Source organism: Coturnix japonica, chromosome 13 (genome assembly GCF_054131305.1).
Source record: "Coturnix japonica strain WE chromosome 13, WE-NBRP24, whole genome shotgun sequence".
In the NCBI taxonomy this organism is placed as follows: Eukaryota; Metazoa; Chordata; class Aves; order Galliformes; family Phasianidae; genus Coturnix; species Coturnix japonica.
This window is the reverse complement of record NC_140675.1, coordinates 9,036,195-9,053,067: the sequence shown is the minus strand read 5'-3', so window position 1 is coordinate 9,053,067 and position 16,873 is coordinate 9,036,195. Positions and strand designations below refer to the sequence as shown.

The 16,873-nt window shown below is 44.4% G+C and overlaps 1 protein-coding gene and 1 long non-coding RNA gene across 2 annotated transcripts; both read right to left on the bottom strand.

Moving 5' to 3' along the window:
* Window positions 1–509: 509 nt before the first annotated feature.
* On the bottom strand, window positions 510–11,190 carry NPTX2 (neuronal pentraxin 2). The gene is made up of 5 exons (XM_015876995.3): window positions 10,624–11,190; window positions 9,167–9,383; window positions 5,539–5,783; window positions 4,030–4,209; window positions 510–2,165 (listed from the first exon to the last, which is right to left on the bottom strand). The coding sequence occupies exons 1-5, from the start codon at window positions 11,056–11,058 to the stop codon at window positions 1,938–1,940; spliced, it is 1,305 nt and encodes a 434-aa protein (XP_015732481.2). The 5' UTR covers window positions 11,059–11,190; the 3' UTR covers window positions 510–1,937.
* A 446-nt stretch (window positions 11,191–11,636) lies between these two features.
* LOC146758672 (uncharacterized) lies at window positions 11,637–15,093 on the bottom strand. The gene is made up of 2 exons (XR_014934044.1): window positions 14,711–15,093; window positions 11,637–13,286 (listed from the first exon to the last, which is right to left on the bottom strand). It is a non-coding gene; the product is annotated as an uncharacterized LOC146758672 (long non-coding RNA).
* Window positions 15,094–16,873: the final 1,780 nt, after the last annotated feature.

The window sequence follows — 16,873 nt, the reverse complement described above, 5'->3', positions numbered from 1 at the left end:
AGGAGCCGCAGACTCTCCATGGCTGGAGGCATTGTGGCTGCAGCTGGTTGCTCTCAGACTGAGCACCCTCAGCTCATTCACTTGCCCAGCAGAGCACGTCTTGCTGACAGACCCATTCCAGTACTGCATTCCAAGGGACAATTTCATCCTGCTCGCTGACCTGACCTCACACTGGTTTGGGACCCTCACGCTGCCTCCAACCAGTGCTGTGCCCCATGCCATCTCTCACAATTGTAACAGCCACCACTTGTTGTGCCCCACATCATCCCCAACCTCAGCAGCAGGCGATGGGCACAGGGGCTGTGACACCCATAGCCAGCCTTCCAGTTCCAGCAGCTCCTTTTGGCCAAGGCTGGGATTTAGGACACGTCGGGAATTCAGGCAACCCCAGAAAACAAGCTCCTCCCAGGTCTGTACTATTAGCAGCCTTCAGAAATATCATCAGAACCCACAGCAATAATGAGAAAGAACATTCGGTGTCTTGTGCGACTCCACAGTAATTAAGAGACTCGTTTTACATTGCATTTTAATTAAAAGTTGGTTGTTTTTGTTGTGGTTTTTTTTTCTTTAAGAACAGCATACTACATATTAATGGAAATATGTAACTTCAGCCTACAAATGGGACCGTCACCATCTTATTCTTACAGTTCAAACATATGAAAAATAAAGTATGATATTTAGCTATATAAATACCCCCACCCTCTTAAATTATTTGTTCTTTTCAATAACAAAAGTATTAACTCTTTCCCAGTATGGTGCATTTGCTATCTGCGAGCCACAAACTAAGCAGTCACATCGATGCTGAGGAAATAGCAACGCTGTTTGCAAAGTATTTAGAGAAAATAAAAGATATTGCATCCAGCCCAGTGCTTACAAAAGAGACAGTCAGCAAGAATTGAAAAACCAGCACATTTTACATCGGACCATCATAATAACATAGAAAACAGTGCAGAAGACTCATGTTGGAAAAATATAGTGATTCTCAGCAAGCAGAAACTGAACTTTGGCACTTGCTCATAAAAAGGCCTTTCAAAGCAAAACAAAACAGAAATTCACTTATTCACAGCTTGTATATTTAAAAAAAATAATAATAATAAATCAAAAAAGACAAGGAATGAAGCAAGAGAAACAATAGAGAAAAGTTTACAGGCCAGGTCACTGCAAATTCAGTACATTCAACCTACAGAAAGTACAAACACAGCCCTTTGCCTAACATCTCTCCTGGGATCCTGGCCAGGGAAAGACAGGCTCCGGGACAGAGCCCACCTACAGCTTCTCTGCTTCCACAGAGCTACGCTGGCCACAGCCCTATCTTCACATTGAACTAGAACTGCATTAGTCAGATAACATTGCCTCCTTATCATAAAGTAAAGATTTCTGATCTGAAAATGAAGAAGCGAGACTGTTGCACTCAGACAGTGGCTGTTCTGCTCTACTCACAGTTGCACGTAATCACTGAAATATAAGGATTAGGTGATTTCTTTAAAAAGGGCTAAAAAAGAATGGCTTCAATTCAAAGGGGAGACAATAGACTGGAAGGAAGGGCTCCCGTTTAGCCTGTTAATCTCAGTGCTTTGTCAGACTGCACGTTACCAAAAGGACGACCAAAGTGCAAGGCTGCTCCTCAGCCCCACCAGAACTGCTGCCCTGCAGCAGGGCCTGACCCAACAGCAGCTCAGCCCAAAGCGTGTTTTTGGATCAGGCCATAGGGAAGGAAGGGATGCTCTAACCAACAAGTACTTCTTCCACTGTCAGGCTCAGTGCCCCAAGCCTAACAGCTTTTTGTTATTGTTATTTTTTGCACTGAGGCCATTTACTCAATTTCTTTATTTTCTATTTCTGAGGAGTTACGGAAGGGCAGAGAGAAAAATCAGTGCTTTAGATTGCACAGGAGATTGTCCTACTAAAAGGGGGCACTTGATGGGAAACACTTGCAGCTACAAATCTAGCAGACGCTCTTCACACGTCTCCACAGGCCACTTAGTTGCACCTCCAAACACATCCACGTTGTTGTCAACCCAGGGGATGATGTTGCCAGGCATGTTGGTAGAGCAGTTAGCAATATTCATGATGTCTTCAGCTTTTAAGACCCTGTCCCATATATTGAACTGGCTCATCTCCCCAACGAAGGCTTGAGTTGCATCAAATCTTCCTCCAACTGTGTCCTTTAGGAACACAAGAATTAGGATTAGACAAGGTTATTTCAGCATTTTTTTCCACCAAACCTGCAGGTCCTCCCACCCGCTGCCACCATGCTGGAAGGAAGTACAGAACTGCACTGACCAGCAACTTCAGGCTTCTGGAAGGACCACTGTGAACAAGATGTTATTCTGTGAAACAGTTAAAAGCCCCAGTCTGGAATGGTTTAGAATAATTCAAAGCAAACAGTAGTAACTGCATATCACCACGCAAAGGTATGCAGTCACTTGTAGTTAGAGCCCCCAAGCCATGCAGCAGGAAGGCAGCTTTAGATACCAAATCTGAGCGGGGATCCGTTTTGCAAGGTTGGCACAAGAGAGCTTCAGCAAGAACTACACTGACACACCAGATCATTTAAAGCTTTATAGTTACAGACTACACGGGAACTGCAGCACTTTGTCAATTGTCCGCATGGACCTCAAGGTGGGATCTTCAGGTTCTGCTGGCTGAGCCACTGAGTAACTCCAACAGTCACTCCACAAACCTGAAGGGTTTATTTGCTCAACTTGAAGATCAAAATCATATTGAGTAATCATACTAACAGAAAACTGACAGCATAGGACAAGGCCAAGCATTGCACAGGAAAGTGGTAAAAGAGGGTTGCAGAAAGGTTGCCAGCCATTTAGTAGTAAGCTGGAGCATCTGCTGTGTTGAGCGTGTTAGGATTCCAGATTTACCATTCTGTCACTTATGTCATGGATAAAGATCTACTGAAATCAGCACAAGGACAACATTAATTCTTCACTGTCTTGCCCAGCTGTGAACTTCAAAATCCTGGAGAAATAGTATTTTCTGATATGTATTACAAATCAATGCTTTTTATTCGCATAACGCATATAAAAGCCCAGAAAACAGAAAAATGTGAAGATAAGAGTCACAAATTCATGGGCAATGGATTAAAGAGATGTTAACAAATGAAAGATTAAAAATCCTTTGCTTTTTTCCCATATTCAGAAATGGCTCATCCTCAATATCCTAACTGCAATAGGTAGGCAATACTAATATCTAAGCTTTCTTAGAATTTGCCTTTGGAGAGCTGTTTACTTACACCTTTTAATGAGAAACCAAATATATGACGTAGAATTCAAAACTTTTGACTTCAGATTCATCTTTAAAGTAAACATGAACTTCTAAATTAGTCGTGAACTCCACTACTGTAAAGATATAATATGTTATGTACCTGGAAAGCCATACAATTCAGTCTAGAGGGAATTATCCCTAGAAGGTACATCTATAAATGACGGTGGAAAACCCACATGCTCTCCAGATCCCACTGTTGCTGGTCTGCTCATCCCCACACAGACTTTCCTTTGTCTAATCTGAGGCCCCAGGGTTAACATTCTGACTGTTCTTGGCATAACGAGGAGATGGAGGGGATGGCAACAACCAACCAACCTGTTAAGGGGGGTGGCCAATTTGGCTTCAATTAAAAAAAAAAAATTCAAGTAAGCTTGTTCTGATCCAGGAAGCTCCATTTTAACTGTTACTTTCTGTAACTTCAGTGGCTTCATTGCTGGTTGTCAGCAATCTAACTCAAAGAACTTCATTTAAGGCACTATTCAGATTACTGATGAAGTTGCACAGTGTAGCATTTAGAGTGGGAATAATTTCCAACATGAACATTCTGAATATTTAATAAATAAAATAAAATGTCAATGTGATTATATGAAGTTTCTTCCTTTTCATCTTTTAGATAGCACATATACGATAAGACCAACCATTTAGCAGTTCTTCCTCACACCTACATGTCTGGGGAGTCTTAATTTTCCTTTTTTTATTGGGCTTTTCAAACAAACCACACACACCAGTGGAACTCAGTCATGCACATACCTGCTCCTGACCCAGGATCAAGACACCTCCAGGTTTAATTGGGTGCCAAGGGGCAAGATTCTCTCCAGTGCCAAGCTTCTCTCCATCCTGAAAAGCCTCCCACATCCCATCTCTTGTTGTCCACGTGATACAGATATGATGCCATTTTCCATCACTAATGAAGAGAGGAAGCTGGGCAACCTACAAAAAAAATAACAGTAATAATTCTAAAGAATACTGAATGCTGCAAACCAGGTCTGTCAGTTCAAGCACAACATTTCTAAAGGGCCAGCATCTATCTACCACCTGCATAGGCACAGACAACAGGAGCAGATACCAGTTAATATTTTCCTACTTTGTCCGAGCAGTCTTCAGAAATTTACTTAAATCTCACTGCTCAACCCTAAGTTTCCATCCAGTGTTCACATATTATGTTTCTCTTCAGGTCTAAGGTTTGTCTGCACCACTTGCAGTAAGAACTCCAGCTTAGAGTGGTCTGCTTCCAGTGGAGCTCACAGAAGCTGTTATGCAGGGATTATGCTTCCTTTGGACTTTGAGCTAAAAACCCACCCAAGTCAAAGACACAAATGCAGTGGGCTACAAAGCAGCTGTGATGTGGGACAAACATGAGCACAGCCAACATAAGAAAACATTCATGCTCATATCTTCTTCTCTTTCAGAAGCCATTACAAATAATCTGCTTTTATTTGTATTGATTCAGGAGGATGGTAGGATTGTTACAGTTCCTGAACTAGCCTCATGACTGAACCAGCTGAGCTGCCCTGTAAATCTGTAAACACACAATCCCTTGGAGAGCAGTGAGTTACTAGGAAACCTACTGGGCCAAAGAAAACAAGGGATGGTGCCTGAAGGCAAGTTGTGCTACAGTGCAGCCCCAGCAGAGCTAAGAATCTCCTCTCACGGGGATTCAAACCCAGTCACTCTGCTACCAGCACTTTCTTACTTTGTGTAACTAACCCAAGCTGAGGGTGACAAAGAAGGGAACATTCAATAAATTGTCACTTTTCTATCTAGACAAAGTCTTGAAAAATTACATTTAAACTGATGTTCAGTCACTAAACGTAATAAAACCAGCAACAATTACATGCTGTTTACTCTGTTTTCTGCCAGTGGAGTCTTAACATAGCTGAACTCATAGGATTATAAAGATAAAAATTCTGCAGTTGGCTTAGATCTCACAGATGTTGTAGTAGTGTGGTTTCAAATACTGTTTCTGTTCCTTAGAGACAAACAGGGTTACAAACATAAGAAGCCAAGACCTGCTTAAACTCCAGAGGTGCACACCTGGCTGTCACGCTCAAGCAGTGCACAAAGACGTGCATCATTGGGCTTTGTTGAGAGCACTTCTGTTCAAGACAGATGGGCAACAGCAGAAAAGCAGGCACAGGTCTAGAGCTGGCTGCCTCACTGAGTGCCAAGGAGTTCTGAGATGTACCAAAGGTTCAAGCCTAGAAACACCAAGCATTATTCTGAACACAAAGATGAATAAAGGAGCTAAATGAGTCTCACCTTATCATTAATTAGCAGTTCGATCGGATTATTCCCCCATTCTATGAGGACAATTTCATTAGCTTGACCAGGAACAGCATATGAGAAAGGGGTGCCAATTCCAGGAGAAGCACTTGATCTCAGCCATAAACACACAGTGAAAGCATACAGCTCTGGCAGAGTCTTCTTGATCTTCCCATACAAGTAGTTAGTGCGAAGAGGAAGGGACACTTTGAACTCATCAGGTGATTTAAACGCACTGTTACCTAGAATGACATTGAGGAAGAAAAGCCTTGAACGCTAGACAAAACAATATATATGTATATAATTACATATATATATATAATTAAATATATATATATATATATAATTACAGTTCAGAAAAAAAAAATGTAATTTATAATGAAAGTCTTCAACCTTACTCACTTCAGAGAGAGTACACAAAAATATACTGAAGCAGTATTAGCAAATGTTGATTCTACAACACAGTTAAAATACAACTAGATGTAATATACAGCGTGCTAATTACTTAGCTTATTTTTCCTGCTTGCTCAGAGCAAAATATTGGATGGCACACAACTAATGAGAAGCTATTAAATATTTTTCTTCCTTCGTCACTCAGCTCATGGCTAGAGGCCTTCGTATTTCACACAACTCAAACTGTTAGATATTTTATCTAACATATCTAACTGTTAGATATGTTAGATAAAGATATTTAATGCTGCTAAACATGGAATCTCTGGTTTGCCTGCTATTAAGGCATCACAGCACCTTCACAAATAATGCCTTTTCTCCTAATACTCCCACATAGGGAGCCAGCAGCAGCATCCCCATTTTGCAGATAGCTGGCTGAGGTAACAGGCTGAAGCTCCCATTCTGGATGACCAGTCTGAAGTAACAAGAATGAATACACCCCAGAAAGCAGAGTTATGTTTAGAAGGACTGATTTCCACCCCAGAGACAAAACCTGTGGAGATCTGAACCGAAATATAAAGCTGAAGTTGAAAGTGGCCCAAAGAAAAATGTGACAGGAACTTGAAAACTACCAAGACATGGCACAAGTAATTTTTTAAGGTTCAGATACATTCACAAAGAGAAATCCCAAATTGCGTCACTAAGAACAACCCTATAGTTCTGCAGTAGAGCATTAACTCCAACCTTCTAGCATCCTGCTCATAGAATCATAGAATCACAAGGTTGGAAAGGACCTACAAGATCATCTAGTCCAACCTCCCTCCCTTTACCATACCTACAGAAAACCATTAAACCATATCTCCTAGCTCCCCTAACTCCTCTAGTTCTTCCGATCCCCACCCATTTTTACCCACCCCTCCCGATACAAATGACATCCCCTGCTGAATTTTCACTCCCATCTAAATGAAGAGCTGCTGCCACAAAAGGTTGCCACAATTTTTATATGCCATTTTTAAACCATTGGCACTCTCTCAGTTCCCATTATCAGAAGTGTTGTGACTGCATTTTTCTCACAAAAAGAGGGGGTGGAAGAAGAAAGAGCTTTTCTGCTGCTAGCATCTGTCTTGAGGAACGTACAGATATTCCAAATTTACAAGCAAATAAAAACAGGGTCTTAGGGCCAATGTTCAGCAATCTCCACTAGGCTGGCACAGCCTGTCTCACATATAATAGAAAATGTACTCCATTGAGAGCATTAGTCACTGCCTGAAAGAGCTAAAGGAAGCAATAACAGGTTGGTAAAGAATAAAAGTATAACCAAGATGAACATGCACAGTGAAGGACAGTTCTTGCCCTGAAAAAATCTCAATTAATTTTGAACAAGAAAGGTAACAGCTATTCTCTTTTAGAGGGATTTAGATTTAAAACACAGCAAGTGACTTGTCCACGCTTCCAGCAGCACTACACAGAGCACGTGAGGTCAGGTACCATCAGTTGCAGGACCTCATCCCAGTACTTTTTGTCACATCACATACTGTAGAGGCAGCAAACACCAGGTAAAGAAATGAGCTGAAGACTTTGGCAGTTGTGGTAGCCATACGAACCTCAAGCTCCTCTGCCCCACGATACCTCATGACTTCTGCCACAATTAGATACAGAAACCCAAAGTTCATGCAGCCACTTGAGGTCTGTGCTTCTCCATTTACCTCACTTCAGGACAGCCAGGAGCTTATGGCACACTCGTTAGCTGACTGGAACAGATGCTAAAGAGTATGTCATTCACAATAAAAGCACAGGAGAAATCCTATTTTTAGGAGATGCCAGATCACAATGAACATTGACTGCATGTAATCTACAGATTGATGAAGTTCTTAGATCATTATTTCCCTCACCTTGGTTTGACTGAGGAGCCAAAGGCACAGAACAGCTAAGCAAACTGCAATGTAACAGACAGCAAATTACACAGCCAGAAGCAAACCTGCGTCTTGGTTGCTGGCCCCAGTGCCCCACTTCCCTGGAGGCTTGCAGGAAGACAGCCCTCTCTCCACACACAAAAAAACAGAGCTGGGAAGGGGCTATTTTTAACCTAAATAAATCACACATCCTTGTTCTCCCACTGCTACATCTCTCTTTCTGATGACTTACTGATATGAGTCACATCTTTCAGAGACAGGACTAGCAATACTTGCCAGTAAGACACTACCAGACTACCAGTTCTCTAGAATATTAGTTATAGTATAGGCCTTATTTTAGCTGTAAGGAAAGCACCAAATAACAGTCAATAGAGGAACTCTTCTTCCTCTTTCCTCACCTTCCACACTTCTATTTCAAAATATTAATAAAGTATGATTTAAATTGACTCATTAAGCTTCATTTTTAAATTAATGAGATATGTGTGTTCTCATCATTTTGAAAGCATGTCTGTTAAGCTGTTTTCAACCAGAGAGCTGTTCACCTTGGGAAAGTCATTCACAGATTGGACAGTGATGACTGCTGGTACTGCCCACTCTTAAACAGAAGGACAGCTCTGATCTGCAGCTTATTTCTGTGGGCATCTGTAATTCAAATGAATGAATTCTATCCAAGAGCACAGGTCTCAGCAATAATTAATTTAAGTATCTGATGAAATGACTGGGATTAAGACAGTGTCCTCCAGTGGCACCCGTGTATAATCTACAGTAAACTCCAAGGGCTACTTGGGAATAGGGCACAATTCAAGTACTTGCTGCTACTCAGTGGCATAACCAGCAGTAAAACTGAAGACTTCATACCAGCAGTGATACTTCAAAAGCAACAGAAAATGGTTCTGGAAAAGATGCCATTTATTACATCAAAGGCAGTTGTGCTAATGCAGCCCATGTTATTTCCCAATAAAGAAAGGTAGTTCTTAAACGTGCACTTGGTGTTACCCTGGTATTTATCTCACATTGATATCATACTACTTCCAGTTTTCACTCATCTCCTTAATATGCATCTATCTCACAAACACTAAGAATTTCATCCTAAACAGCCCCATATGCCAACGTAAGAGACAGAAAGCCAACAAGCAGGAAGCCTGGGATGGAAGGAAGGAGGGAGTCTAAGCATTAACACTGTTATCTAATATCTAGTCCAGCACCTTAACCAGAAAGCAGCTGTCTTTCCTTCAAGGCACACACTTAAACTAGTGGACTAGATGGGGAGAGAAGGCAACACAAATCAGTGTGGAGAAGAGTGCAGATTCTGTGCAAATTACCTTTTTCTAATTCAGACACTCTTTCTAGCAATGCATTCAAGGCTGTCTCTGTCTTCTGCCGATGGGCTGACGTCTCATTATGAAGCAAAGATTTTTCATCCTCAAGCTCAGCCACCTTGCTCAGCAGCTGGCGTTCCAGGTCTCCAAGCCTCCGCTGGAGCATCTCCCTCAGGTCATTGGGTAGTGCTGCGTACGACACATTGGCTCGGAGCTGGTGCTTCAGGGGAAAGAGGGAAAAAACATCATCATTTCTAAAACAGAAAGTTAAATGTGGATAGGTTTCTGACTCGAGGGGAGGAAGGCTGGATCCCTGAGCAATCCAGCAAGCACAGAAGAGGCGCTGCTTTTTAGTGCTTGTCAAGTTCAGAGCTTTTATCAGCACTGTAGCAAAGGGCATCCTGAAACTAAAGGGCACTTCTGTAAGAGGTTTCCAGCATTGCATATGAAGGAGCCTTCAGACCTTCAAGCTCAGTGAAATCTATGTAGGAAGGCAGGTCTGATGCATTTCCATCAATATGGGTACATGTGGCACATTGGTCAGTCTTTCTTTTTCTTATCGTGAATGACGTTGCCAAACTGAAAAACTATTATTTAAACTAAAAAGTTGAGGAACCTCAAAAACAAATCACCAAACCCAAGTTCCCTCAGTTTCAGTTTGCAGAGCATGGAGCTGGACGCTCTTTAGACCAGCTGCAGATACTAAGAGTGAAAGAATTATCTAAACTGCAACCAAGAAAACCTCTGTGTTAAGTGGTTTCCCTTAAACCTGATCTGGGATCTCAGACACAAGGAAGCAGCTCCACCGCCATCCTACTCCACTGGTGTTTCCCTTCTACAGCCCTAGGAACATAACGGCAACACGAGGCGCCTCGAGAGGCCGGCAGCGTTATCAGAAGGTTGTTACACAACCACAGCACTCCGAACTGCACATGGAAAACAGCCCGCTGCTCACAGCTCACACAGTAACGCCAAGAAGCCGCTCTCCATCCTCCCGGGCATCGGTGAACCTCGGGAGGACGGCAGGAGGAGCACAACGCCCAGCGCCGCTCCTGGGGGGAATCTCACTATCAATTATTTCCACACGCGCCACTCTGGGCTGCCCAGAGATACACGGCAATCCTCCGGAGTTGGGAAGGAGTTCCCTCTTTCGTTCAGGGGCACAGGGCGCGTTTTTATCCAACGCCAGCCCTAAACACATCACCCCGTCCCCACGGCCAGCCCCGGCAGTGCCCTATCACCGCACCTCGAGCCCCGCCGAGTCACATCCCCAGACGAGGATGAGATGCGAGCACGGGAACTAAGGCGGTGACGGGCAGGAAAACCGCACCCCATCCCCGCACAACGGGGACACGCGTTGGCCGAGCAGCCGTCAGAGCGGCACCGATCAGCCGAGCCCCGCGCTGCGCCCCGGCCGGGAGGGAGGCTCGGAGCCGCGCAGGGCTGCCCGCCGGCCGTACCTCCAGACTCTCCAGGCGGTCCTTCAGAGTCTGCATGGTGCGGCTCAGCTGGTCGATGACCTGCGCCGGGTCCCGCGGCAGGTCGCCCATCGTATCCTTGCCCTTCTCCTTCTTCCACGGCCCCTTGCCGTCGGTCACCTCGCAGCGGCTCAGCTTGCCGGTGAGCTCGCGGATGGCCTCCCGCTGGCTGCCGATGGTCTCCTTCTGCTGCAGGACCGTCTCCCGCAGCTGCAGCACCGTGGCCTTCAGCTCCTCCTCGGGGGGCGGCGAGCCGCCCTGCGCGGGCATCGGGGGCAGCGGGCAGCCGGAGCCGACGGCGTCCAGCGGCATCGAGGTGCAGACGAAGCGGCTGCCCGGGGGGCTCTCCCGCTCCCCCGCCGTCCCTCGGCCGCCCGCGGCCACGGCGAGCAGCAGCCCGGCCACCACGGGCAGCATCCCGGCGGCCGCGCGGGGCGACGGCGGGGCCGCGACGCCGGGACGGGGACAGCGGCCGATCCCGCCGCGACGCCGGAGCCGCCCGCCCCGTCCCCTCGCGCTCCTCGCGCGGCTCTCGCTCCGCCGCCGGCCGTGGCTCTTATAGGCGGGGCGGGAGCGCGGGGGCTCGCTCCGGTTGGCTGCGGTCGCTGCTGACGCCGCGCGGTCCCGGCTGGAGGGGGCACCGAGCGCCCACCGCCCGCCACGAGCACAGCGGGACAACGGGAGCGCCGTGCCGGCAGGAGGGGAGAGGGAGGGGGGGGGGGGGTGAACCTCCGTGGAAGACCATAGGAGCGCGGGGGGTTTCGCTCTGTCATCTAATAGTTTGGAACGTAATTATTTACAGTCTCTGCCCGGCCGCCCACGGGTACAATTCCCCACTTGGAACAAGTTTGCAGGTGGACACTGAGGATATTTTAACACGGAGCAAATAATGACTACGTATAACTTGATTAAAGATGAATAAAACCGAGGAATAATATGTCATAAATTAAAATAATAATAATAATAAAATAGCCACCAAGTAGCGTCCTCGTAAATTACTTCATATATACTTTTTATTTTACGAAGTCTGCAGAGCTGCACGTCAGCCACAGGTACCACGCTCACTCCCTGCAGCCCAACCGGTCTGCTCACGCCCTCCAGCAATGCCCTGCTTGGAAGCTGCATTACTCAGAGCTGACGGCAGCCAGTAAGTCACAGCAGAGAGAGATTCAGCTCACATTGCTTACTCAGAAGGAGAGAATACAGGGGATGTGTAACAGGCGACCAGAGGCTCCAATTTCTGCCTGAACTCCTGTCTGCAAAGCAGGGCTCAGGGGCCTGCACTGCTTCCTGGCTGGAGGAACAGACATCACTGCTCTGCCAGTTATAACAGGGGAGCACCAACTACAGCACTGGGATGCTGCAGCGAGGAGGACCATCCAGGTACCCAGGGAACATCCCACCTGCCAATGCAGTGTCCAAGGCCAAACTCCCTACTGTAGGCCAGCAGCAACCAGTGCTTTTACAGGGGTTGATTCCTGCTCTGTAGCATGAACTGGGATGGCTGCCTGTGAAAATGGCCTCACTTCAACAGAAACTTCAAAATCCTGATCCAGGTCTTTAACACTCATCCCACATAGGAGGTGTCCCCAAGCAAAGATTTTGGCTCGGTGCATAACTAATAAAGGCATTGGTCCTTTTGAGTTTCAAGCTGCTTAATCAGAGATTCTGCCCTAATCTCTAATTTAGGCAATCTGAACAGTAACTCAAACAATACAGCAATACACAACTGATTTCCAGAGGTCTGTACAGTATATAGCAGTAAATTGCTCATGAAATGTTTTGTCCTTTACTACAACACTGCTTCTACCACCTTTACCACTTCACAGTGGTGGACGAGTGATCAGCTGAGCCTACACTGTAGCTCCTTTTTAAACATGACTTAGAAATTCATGTTTTATTGAAAAGGAAGTGAAGCACCTAAACTGCCCAGTGAAATCCTCAAGAATGCTGTCCGTTCAACCTCTGTCAGTAAGTTTTAATGCATTGCCCCAAGGAACTTATGAAGTTACCTTTAGTTTCTCCATGGCTCTTTGAAAAATATGGTCATCTCTGTGAACGTTCCTGGTTTTAAAAATGTAGACAGATTGCTTTTGTCTGCCTAGTCTGAAAGCAGAACAGGAGCCTACACTAAACTCTTTGGCAGACACTTGTTGTAGCATTCTGCATGCCACCAGCAGTGATCTCAAAGAAATAATTAACAAGCAAATCTGTCCTTTCATCTTGCATAACGTATCATTAAGAACGTGATGTTGTCAAAAAAGACCAGTTTCATTTGTATGAAAACCCCAGCGAAATTAGAGTGATGCACCAGCAAGGACAACTGAAATTATGAATGCTGCCCAGCATCCTTCTTAATGTTTGCAGAATAAATCAGAGATACGAACAGTCTTTATCTACTTCATCTACTGCAGAAAAGTCTCCCGGCTTCTAACTGGAGATCTGCCACCAAACTGAATTCAAATCCAACCATCTCTTTAGGGACTTTGTATCAGAAAACAAGGGGGAACAGCTCATGAAGCACTTAGCAGGAGACAAGTACCTGGCTGCAGAAGTTACCAGCCACAGCACCTCAGGATAGTGCAGCAAGAGGATTTTGTTCACCAGACTTCAGATGTTCTTCATATTCCCATTGCACAAAGCTTCTGTGGATAAAACACAAGTAGAATACTAGAAGAAAGTGATCATCATGAGATACATTCATTTTTTTTTTCCCATTTCCTAAGCTGTTCTATGAAAAAATGAAAACCGTATTCCCTTTTAACTCCACGGGATTTTTTGCCATTGATCTGAACCAATTCAGCTTTTCTCTAGATCATTTGAATGACGCATTACCTTTCTGAGAATCATTATTAGGAAGAGCTTCCTTCTGGCAGAGGAAGAACAGAACTTCCCCTTGAGGTGATTGCTGTAAAAACTAACTTTGTCAGAGAGATCACTGCAGGAACTTTCTAAGAACATTAGACACTCAAAAGAGGTCTCTCTGCCTCTGGCATTCCCATGTGCTGCTGGTGACCAAAGGACATGCACAGCAGACCTTTCTGGGAACGCGCATGAGCTGTCACACTGTGATGCTAATCACCAACCAGGAGAACAGCAGGTCAGCTTCTGCAGGGCCTGTTATCTTCCTGGTGCTCTGCAGACATTTAGCCCTAAATACCAAGCTCACAAATACACTCAGCAGTGAAATAGGTTACCCGCATGGAGAACAAGCACTGAGACCTTCAGTGCCCTCTATTACTCAATACTTGAGTACACAAATCCTCCTCATGTTGAAAGAATTCTGCCCAATTCAAAGCGCAGTACAGAGCACACACAGAATTTGGCTAGGGATACATAGAATATATGCTAATATATCCTAAAGCCCATATACAGGCAAACATCGAATACTTCTACGTGTACTGAGCTGCGTATCTGTTGTTTAAGGTTCCTCTCAAAGCTGAGAGCCCATTTCAATTTGATTTTGTGCAATAAGATGCAGTTGCGAGAAGACCAAACACTGTACTTCTGTCAGCACTGGGTGAGAAGCTCTACTCTCACCAAGCCCAGCAGCAGCAGCTCCAGCAGGGACTGCAGCCTGCTGCACAGACCTATGGCACACGTTATCAGCTTTGTTACAGGAGTCACAGTGCTTTGTACAGGAGCAGAAGTTACCTCCAGTTACATCTCCAAGAGCTGCCATATGGATAATTTTACAGGCCACTCCTGAGCTTGCCTTGCTGGGTTCCTACAGACAATGAACTCATGCTGGCCCCTCCAAATCCAGTTAGACTGCTAACTTGAAAGCCCAGCAGCAGGTGAAGAGTTTCCCTGTTGCTGGCAGAGAAACTGTGTCCTTCCACCAGGTGCCTCACTGCTATGATGGCATCAGAACATCCTTTTTCCTTTCCATGTTACAGGTACATAAACAACAAACATGTCTGTATCAGTCCATTACATGATGATGTGTGTATCACACACAGCACACACTCAAATGCGTATGTTAAGGATATTTTTTAAAGTTACCACATCAGAAATTTACACTTGGATTCAGAGCTAGAATTCACAGAGCAGAATGTAGCACACCCACCTTGTGACAGAGAAAGAAAAGAATACATGAGAGATGAGAGATCCAGGACAAAAGGCAGAAAGACTTGCAGTGCCTTTCCATTACAGAACATTACTACAGAAGCAGCTGGGTCTTTCGTGTCAGTCAGTCAGCTTTTCAATTCTGTCAGAAGCAGAGTGATAACCTTGAATGCTCTCCACGGGGATTTCCCTCCTCCTCTCACAGTCTTGTGTCCAATTCTGTGGCTGACAATTAGAAATGCTATTTTGTCCTGACCCACGTGACATCTGAAATGCCAAAGCACCCGATGTTCAGAGATGATGTTAAGGCACCTCAATAGGTTTCATCTCAAGTTCTAATGAGTGTGACAAAGTAATGATCCATGGAGAGTTTCCATAGAGTTTCTGTAGAGAGAAAAAAGATACGTCACATGTAAGGTACTTTTGCAAGAAGCTGCAGTGTGCACAGGTGGAAGAGGGCCAAAAAAGCTCCCAAATGAAGGAGCCTGTAATTGCAGCCAAGGATTCTGCACCATGTATGCTTCAGATAGAACACTTGGGCCAGCTTGTAGATGCAATGCTGTATCTGGAGATCAGTTTATTCACAGTGGCAGACAGATTGTGAAGTATTTGGGATTTACCACAATCAATGGCAGCTCCTCTGCTGACCTGTGCAGCATATTGCACCCCCCAGCCACAGTAAGGCTACCTGTGATAAGAGGCACTCCTGGGAGAGAAGTTAACCCAGCCAAATCTCTTCAGATTATATTTGCCAATCACACATTTACTTGCCACTGCACTGCTTCGCCAGGCTGCAGTCTTTTCAGAGGGATAGATCCAAAAAATAGGTATTTGATTCTAATGCTCACACTTGGTTTACTCTTACTGCTACTCCCTTGCATTTCACCCACCCATAGCTCTTTATCTCCTTTATGGAGACAAGGTCTTCAGCAATGCACCAGTCCATTCTCCGTGTTTTACAGTACCCACTTACTTCCCCACAAAGATGAAATACAAATAGTCAGCACCATAATAGCATTTACTCCATTATCTAAGACCCGAGTTCACTGATAATTTTAAATGTAATTCCTTTGTTTGGCATATTTCACACTATGCCGTTTGGGAAATGATGTCATAACTAAACTTTTCTTTGAAGATTGTCTTATATTCATTAGAAAGCATATACCAAATCAGTAGTAAGTTTTCAATGCCTTGCTTTGGTTGGCAATATTCCGAGTACTGTAAAATAAAAGGCGTTTTGATAATTCCTTTATGAAACAGATCCAGCTTTGTTGTTGTCATTACAAAATGCACATGAAAATAATTGTAATTGCAAATCACAAGACTTCATTTTCAAATGCAACGGGCAATGTTTCGCTCATAAAAACATCCCAGAGCATGAAAAAACGTTTTCTTTCCAAATCCGTGCTGTGCCTCAGCCGGTCTGAACAAAGGTCTAATGAGTTAGTGAATAGTGTGAAAAAATGGCTGATTGTTTGATGAGCTGCCCAGAGGGCAGGAAAAACTGCGACTGGTCTGGGTTTGATTGAATCCTGAGTCAACTGTCAGTGCCCACACAACCCGGACAAATGGGATGAAAGGCCAACGAGATATTAACAGGAGACATGTTGTACATCTGCTTTGACAGATGATTTTCACACTTCACACATTTAACTAAAGATCACTTTCACATCAGTTCTTACAAAGCTAAGTCACTTCTAAATGAAATGATTAAAAACAACCAAGGATTAAAGCATCAAAGTCTAAGCTCTCATAAAGCTATCTGAAACATTAATAATAATGATGAACAAAGATGGAGTAGAGCACTTACCTACAAAATTTTTAATTAATGAGACACCCATACATCAAAAACCGATCGATGGGTTTATACAGTGCAAAGAGCTTTAGATGATTTATTTCTCTAACATGGCGAAATACCAAGTACACACCACAAGCATTATTTTACCTGTGATTAAACAAGTACAATATGGTTTTATAGACTGTCAAAATTGTATGACAAGAATGAAAGAATCACCTTCGCTTCTTTCTGCTTGTGAAATGTCTGCAACCAGATGTCTTACCAAAATTATGGCTTGAAGTTAACCAACACAAGGGAGCTTTATCTGATGCCATTTGGGCCTGAATCAATGGCAAATAATTCAATATACAGACACCGAGCTACAGC